General features: G+C 39.2%; 1 protein-coding gene across 1 annotated transcript; it reads left to right on the top strand.

Annotated features, from left to right (window-relative positions):
- The first annotated feature begins 286 nt into the window (after nucleotides 1-286).
- LOC117476634 (glutathione hydrolase 1 proenzyme-like) lies at nucleotides 287-8,076 on the top strand. Its single transcript, XM_034123314.1, has 12 exons — nucleotides 287-569; nucleotides 1,248-1,378; nucleotides 1,512-1,601; nucleotides 2,141-2,333; nucleotides 2,431-2,591; nucleotides 3,037-3,186; nucleotides 5,085-5,221; nucleotides 6,017-6,204; nucleotides 6,296-6,423; nucleotides 6,844-6,956; nucleotides 7,054-7,167; nucleotides 7,823-8,076. The coding sequence occupies exons 1-12, from the start codon at nucleotides 403-405 to the stop codon at nucleotides 7,967-7,969; spliced, it is 1,719 nt and encodes a 572-aa protein (XP_033979205.1). The 5' UTR covers nucleotides 287-402; the 3' UTR covers nucleotides 7,970-8,076.
- Nucleotides 8,077-8,381: the final 305 nt, after the last annotated feature.

Genomic DNA, 8,381 nt, shown 5'->3' with positions numbered 1-8,381 from the left:
CAAAATGTTGTTTTGTTTTAGCAATTGAAAAAAACTGTAAAGAAATCCTCCGGTCAAACGTCCTAAAGTGTTTATTCTACAAATCTAATTTTGTAGAATAAACAAAGAAAGACAAATCCTGGCTTTAATTTGTAAATGCAAAAGTTTCCATAAAAACTGAACAAAGATCAGAAAACATGTGGCTTATAAAATGGCTTAACATTTCTTCAAAATGTATTTATTCTGTTGATAATACAATATTATTTTATTTTGTGATGTGTAAATCTGGTTTGCTTTGTTTCAGATGTAACAAAATGCAGCTCTCTGCAGCTGCCTTTGTATACACTGACAGGTTTCATTTATACAAATGTTTGCTTCCTGACAGGTATTTCATAAAGCATTTATTGTTCCTGCGCTACAAACATGACAAAGAAAACAGTAAGTTTGGCCCTGACCATGCTGCTGTTAGTGTCAGTCGCCACATTCTTGGGGGTCTTCTATGGTGTGGGGAAAAGGAAGATACCGGCTGAGCATGTGTACCAGAAGGCAGCGGTGGCAGCAGACGCTGGGCCGTGTTCAGAGGTCGGCAGGTGAGAGCGCACACACTCGAACATCCTGAACGGCAGACATGTTGCTCTTCTGTACTCACACATGCATAAACACAGGCATGAAAACTGCTTGCACATCACCTTGCAAATCCATGTGAACATGTTTTATTCTTTTCCAACAAAGGGTCTTAATGCTATTTGGGGTTTTCCCTTTGTCATGTGCATGTAAATGGTCTGCAAAGGCAAACATCCCAGAGTTCCCTCCAGAGGGAGTTTCTCTCCCACACACTCCCCCCTTGCCTAAAATGCCTCCATTGGACTCCTTTGTTTACTTCAGTAACATAATGACATCACTATGTAACACACGCACTTCTATTGGCTAGCATTTATCTCAGACAGAAGGTGAAATGTGGTGCTGCAGCACAGGCAGTATGAGAAGAATAAAGCACTTTTTGAACATTAAAGCATGTAAACATGTCGCAGTAGAGGCACAACATACAAATGTCAGCCTGAAAAGGACCATATGCCCTCTTTAAAGTCTTTACTGTCCTCTTTAAAGTCTTTACTGTCCTCTTTAAGGTCTTTACTGTCCTCTTTAAAGTCTTTACTGTCCTCTTTAAGGTCTTTACTGTCCTCTTTAAAGTCTTTACTGTCCTCTTTTAGTGCAAAAACTAATCCTCCACCCCTTCCCTTCTTGTGTTTTAATTAATTTTACCGCAGAGACATACTGATGAAAGGGGGCTCTGCAGTAGATGCCTCTATAGCTGCTTTACTGTGTGTTGGACTTATGAACGCTCAAAGTATGGGCATCGGAGGAGGACTCTTCCTAACCATCTACAACGCCACAACTGGTACAACTTTACTAAGACATGCCTCACCACCACTAAAGCTTCTTCTGTTTCCTTAATCACTGAAGCTGCAAACTCATACCATTTGCTCATCATCTTAATCCTAAATGTAATTCCTGATTTGTGACGTACATAGGACTGGTTGAGACGATTGACGCCAGGGAGACGGCTCCACGCAATGCAACGCAGGACATGTTTGGGAACAGTAACGATTTATCCCTGGAGGGTAATGTTTAACCGGTGCTATCAGACGTAGAAAAGAGCTGGCGGAAGTTTCAGTTAATATTATGAAAGACCTAATAGTGACAGACAAAAGAGAAAGTGCACTTACACATCTGTAGAATTCAGTCTTCTTGACTGCAAATTAATTTCTTAAAAAAATAAAAAATCAGTTGCAAACAAATGTAAAATAGTTACAGTAGGGGAAGAATCACATTTGTATGACCTTAAAGGGTTTAGCCCATTCTATACTAATTTACCAGCACTTGCAATGGTTTGACTTGTTTGAAATGAATATATCTGCATTTTCCTTGTTCTGAGGAGTTTGTAACTATAGTGTTTATTGCACTTATTGTAAGTTGCTTTGGATAACAGTGTCAGCTAAATGTAATGTGTGTAATATTTGAGAGCTCCAAACCCAGGAAAAACCACAACAGTTTGGGTCTTCCAGGTCAAATCCCACAGTAGTATTTTTACCAGTGCCCTACAAATTGTCCAAATAACTTATGAGGCAATAATCTAAATCTTAATTTCCATGGTCGGTAGGAGGGTTGTCTGTTGCTGTACCTGGAGTGATTCGAGGTTTTGAAATGGCGCACAAACGACACGGCAAACTGCCTTGGAGGGACTTGTTCCAGCCGAGCATTGCTCTTGCAGTAAATGGTTTTCCTTTGGGCAGGGCACTCGCCTCTGCTCTGTCCAGCAAAAGGGAAACCATCAGAAAGGACACAGCTCTTTGGTGAGAGGCAACCGAAGAAGCCTTGTATCATTTTATGATAACCTAAATTTAAAGCATGCTATATTAAAATCTGCATCTTTATTGTTCTCCTTTTCAGTGAAGTGTTTTGTGGGGGAAATGGTGACATCCTGAAAGAGAATGACAACATCACATTTACCAAGCTTGCAGAAACGTACAGGAAGATAGCAGAGGAGGGTCCTAATGCTTTCTACCATGGACCACTGGCCCAGAGCCTTGTGGATGATATTCAGGCAGCAGGTAGTATTCTTATTTTTTATTTATTTTGGGATATTGTTGATATATATAAATATATTGAATCATATTGGTTTAGACATGCTGATGTCATTGTTAGAATAAAATGCATGATAGCAGTAGCAAGTTTCCACTTTTGTCCTACATAGTAAAACAGTTTAAATCGTTTTTTAATTTATTTTACAATCTAAAAAAGGATTTCTGCAGATGATATCATTCCTCCCTACCCACAGAGCAAAGTAATCTCACACACAAGGACATTATGGTTATCATCCTTACTGCCAAGTTTAACCCTTATCACTGAAATTCATTTGCTTAAAAGGCTTCAGGAGATATAATAAAATATGCTAACATGCACCTCTCTTGGCACAGCTCATTTCCATTTAAGGATGATTTGTTTTTCCAGCCGTGTCTTAGTGTGCATTCACTGTGTGTGTCAATCCGTGTTTAGGCGGCATCATCACAATGGAGGATCTGAAGGATTATGTGCCTGTCTTGGACGAGAACCCTTTAAGGGTGGATGTGGGGGAGTACAACATGGCTGTTCCCAATGCCCCCGCTAGCGGCCCTGTGCTCTCATTGATATTAAACATCTTGAATGGTAAGCCTTGATACTTTGTCCAAAAACGTCCTGAGTGGGAGTCCTTCACTTTACCAGTCACTCTCTCAGACTCCACTGAGGGCATGTGGCTCTACTGTACAGTACATCTACTAAATAAAAGCAATGTTGACTTTAAGTTAGCTAACTGGGTATCTAAAGCATGCACTATTATAATATGTCATGAATCATGAGATGTAGCACTGAAACACTCTTTATTTCTCATATTAAATCAGGCAGAAGATGTGTGAAACTGTTATCATGCTGCAAAAACTCCTGTCAAACTGTCAATGTTTGTATGTTTTTACCGCGACCATAATTATTCCCGTCGTACATAAATTCATGGCTCTCACATATTTTCCCAGCCTAAAACAACAGTCAGATACCGATTTGAGCATTGAAGCAAATGTTGCCATTTCTTAAAATTCATACTGGTCATTAAAATGTCTTTTTGAAATGCTTTTTCAATGAGGGATGCTTGTAATGAAAGTGCGTTAGAAAGCACATACACTGTGGAATAAAGTTTGCACAGAGTATTGTGGATTTTGTCCCTCATCCCTTTTAAAAATCACATTGAAAATGATCTTTTGAAGACCAGTATAACCAGTATGAACTATAACATGACAACCTCATTTAGGAACCTGACCATTCTTTGAGGACAGACTTGGAACATATTGAACCTTTTCTTTAATGGCTTTACTGACCCCAGCCTTTCATCCAGCAGCACCAGCCATATTGAAATATGTGCTTCTGGGCAAAATATTAAAAGTTATTGGATGGCTTGCCATTACATTTAGTACAGACATTCATGCAGGGCGGTCATTAGGGCTCAATTCATTATGGTGATTTACTCGGCTGCAAGGGTAATTTTGAACACTTACACTTTGATTTTTGTATGAGTTATTCACAAGAAAGGGAATAAGCATATTTCCTAAAATCAAAGTCAAGTCAAAGTATTTATTTTACAAAAGATGTGATGGATCAGAACAACTTTATATGATGTGTTATTGTTTTGATGGAAGAACGCACTGACAAACATACTTTGTCTTTTAGGTATGAGGACTTAGATTGTTGATGCTTCAACAATAACAGATGGTGTCTCGAAAACAGATAAACCAATAAGCTACAGAAACAATATCTCGTTACTTCCTCCAATTTAGAGAATGAAGTTAAAACACCTGAGGGAATGACTGTGTAACCCTGACAGAAGGGCTTTTGTTTGATGGAAGTTATTAAGATCCAAAGATAATTGTGGTCTGTGTAATCACACCTGAGAGTGTGATCAGCAAAGTTTATGAGCATGTTGCTAATCTAATCATCGCTAACTTGGTCCATCATCATTTCCATCAAATAATCATAAATCATATCTGGCTGGTTTTACTTTCTCTTATGTTGGCTGTTCATTGCAGAGAACTATCCATGTTGAGCACTGTCTCAAAACTTCTGTCTAAAGTAATTAATCTCTGTGAACCTTTCCTTTCCTCTGACCGGCCACCCACACACGGCGGCCCCCTGCCTCACACGCTAACACTAATCTTACCTCTAATTGGACACAGTCCTGTGGTGGAAGCTCCACGGACACATTTCAGTGCCTTCCCAAAACTTTCATCCCGCTGATTTACTGTGACTCCTGCCTCTGTCTGACAGCTGAAACCCATCAAACTAAAAGTCTCTCTTCCCTCAGCCTCTCCTCCTGTTCCCCCTGCGGCTGTCAGCTCAGGGTAATACCCATAGTCTGGTCACAGCGGCTTTTAGACTAAATAAAAACACAGGAACAGAAACGGCTGGGTCAAATGCATTATAGCTGTCTCCTCTCCTATACCTGAACAGCATCTGAATGGAGACAGATGAGTGAAGCTGTGAAGTAAACGTGTGACTGATGATTGTTTCATTTTCTACAGGGTACAACTTCACCGCAGAAAGCGTGTCAAGCACAGAGAAGAAGATCCTAACCTACCATCGCATCGTGGAGGCTTTTCGTTTTGCGTATGCAAAGAGGACCTTACTTGGGGATCCAAAGTTTCTCAACATCACAGATGTAAGGTCTTGGTATCTGCTTAAAACAGTTAAAGGGTTGGTTTTAGGTTCTGTGGTAATTTAGTGTATTTCCCCTCTTGGCTAATCGGGTTGTGATGACCCCCTTGCTTCAGAGCTTACAGTAGGTGGGGAATTGCACACCAAGGTTATTGTGATCCTCTACTTAATGAAGACTTAATTCCAGCAGATATTGTCAGTCAGGAACTCTTGTCTTTAAGTCCTGTTGAGACCTCTTTGCTGTCTTTGATTTACTGGGATTTCTGAAACCTATAGTATAGTGACATTTAAATGACACCTTTCTCCAAGGAACCATGGCAGATTTTAGTTATGTTCATGAGCTTATGCTTGCCTAATGATCACCTAATGCCACAAGCTTTATTTTGTTTTTGCTTTATCTTTCTTTAAAAAACCCTCTCATGCATATTTCACGTAAATTAAAGAGGTGTGTGTTTATTATTTAAAAGGCATTTTTTAAATTATTATAGAGGCATTTTATTATAATTTAGAATACTTTGGTAATTATTATTTAGGATAGTGTTTGCTCCTGTTATATTATATACTAATCAAAGTTACACCTCTACCGACTAGTAGAATGAAGAGCAATTCCTCTTCGAAAAGTCTGTGAATCTCTGCTACTTAATCCCATGCACATGAGTGACCAGACTTTTCCTGTCATGGATAAGCAGGAACAATGGTCAACTATCCAGCACATAAATCAGTACTTACTGCAAAAAACCACACTAAGTAATACTTTTGGCCTATGAATTATTTTCGTGTCCCTCTTTCTCTTCCAAAGCTCATCAAGAATATGATTTCAAGTTCTTATGCCTTTGACCTCCGTGAGAAGATCACAGATGACACCACACACCACATGGACTATTACGAGCCAGAGTTTTACATTCCTGATGACCACGGGACCTCTCACCTCTCGGTGATCGCAGAAGATGGAAGCGCTGTGGCCGCCACCAGCACCATCAACCTACAGTATGACCTCCTAACTGACCTTTACAAATCTCTTGTCCACCAATGTTGGTTTATGTGTCATGTTCCTTTAACAGTTAATGTTTTCATGCAGTTTCGGCTCCAAGGTAATGTCAAGATCAACAGGGATACTTCTCAACAATGAGATGGACGACTTCAGCTCTCCGCTCATCACAAACGGCTTCGGAGTGCGTCCTTCATCCAACAACTTCATCAGACCAGGTCAGAACAAAACACACACACTCACACAGAAATGCTCTTAAACCAGTAGTTTTAATATACATAGACTGGCTGTTGGACAGTAGCGTACACAGAGGTCGATCTGTTCTTCTCGACACTGTGCATTATGTTTTTAAATAATGTTTGTCTTTGGATTAATACAAAAGAAATGTGGATCAAATGTTTCCACCCCTCTCTGGAAGGTCTTATCTTTTATTATTTTAGTATATTCAATCCAAGTATATCTTTATGGGTTTCAAGTTTATTAATCTGGAATACAATGTGGAATAGATTCAAAACATACAACATACAACTTGTTTTTAAATAGATATTTGATGTAGTTACATACACATTATTTTAATAATGTTTAACATAAACCAATAAAATACTTAAACTTATATATAATGTAATTTATTTTTAAAGGAAAAAGGCCATTGTCTTCCATGTGTCCGACTATCCTCTTTGACAAAAACAACAAAGTTAAGATGGTGGTCGGAGGCTCAGGAGGAACGAAAATCACAACTTCTATCGCTCAGGTAAAATTGCAAGAAGTTAAATCAATGAGTTGCATTAATTCAACTATTTAATTACTCTGTTGGGTTATAATTGTCTAAAATCTTTGTTGTTTTGAAGGTGATTCTAAATGCACTGTTCTTTGACTATGATCTGAAAAAAGCTGTGTCGGGGCCGAGGCTCCACAACCAGCTGGATCCCAACGCCACTGAAGCAGAACCAGACTTTGACAAAGTGAGTGTCACAAAAACAACACTGACGTATGTGAGTGTGTGGGTAGACAATCCCTCACACAAAAGCCCAGCTAACATAAAGCCCTTCTAACTTCTTAACCAAGAATGTCTTCATTATTTCTACCTTCAGGGGTGTGAAGAATGGAGACAAATATTTCAGCAATTTGTGGTGGTAACGGGCTATTTGTGGTCTGTCTAAAAATAGGCAAATCCTCCTATATACCGTGTATGGTTGCTGTAAAACTTGCTCATCTCAATGTAATGTATTTTAAATGTACCATTAAAGGTAATTAATGGAAAGATATTAACTAGAAAACTAACCCTTTATTTGATGTTTTACTGGGATGTAAAATATGTAGCTTCTGTTGCTACCACTTAATTACGCATGATTTTGAAATCTTATCAATTGTGTGTCGGGCAGCACATCACACTTCAGTGTTTTCTGTGATTACTGGCTTAATTGAAGATTTATTTTCACAGACGTTACTCAACATGATTTCTTAAAATGGGCATCATTCCCAATTTATCAAAAAGTTTTAAAACCAACACTCTGAACAGACTTGGCATTTTTCATCCCTGCTGTGCGCTAAAAAGATCTAATTTGAACATCGTGCCACATTTATTCAGTTTTCTTTCATATTTGCTCCTGTTTGCAGAACGTCCTGGAAGGTTTGGCATTGAAGAACCACGAGATAAAGTACCTGAACTTGACAATAGCTGTGGTGCAGGCGGTGGTTCGCTATGAAGACGGACTCCACGCTCAGTCAGATTCTCGCAAGTGGGCGTACGCCGCCGGCTACTGAGGTCATGAACTCACCACTGATTATGCACGGAGCCTGTAGCGGCATGAGCTTTGTCACCAGTGCTACGAGCTGAGAGGTTAGAGACTTAATAAAGAACAAGGAAACAACGTTGACACCAATTGTTCTTTCATTAACATAGAACATGCTTCATGACACAACTCAGATAACAACACAGTGACTTTTGCTCTCTATGACCTTGAAACAAAGCGCCTCAGTCTGAAATTTATTCTGAATATTTAGTCTAATGTCCGACGCATTTATATGCAGCATCATTTCAAGTGATTAAGAAATGCACAAGCCATTAGAAGTTCAACCATCAGCAGGATTTTTTTAACAGCCTCAGTCACACATGTTTCCAACCCCTACCTGTTTATGAAGCACTTTGTAAATCATTAGCAGTGTCCAGCTGTTC

Source organism: Trematomus bernacchii, unplaced genomic scaffold (genome assembly GCF_902827165.1).
Source record: "Trematomus bernacchii unplaced genomic scaffold, fTreBer1.1, whole genome shotgun sequence".
Classification (NCBI taxonomy): Eukaryota; Metazoa; Chordata; class Actinopteri; order Perciformes; family Nototheniidae; genus Trematomus; species Trematomus bernacchii.
This window is presented reverse-complemented; position numbering and strand designations above follow the sequence as displayed.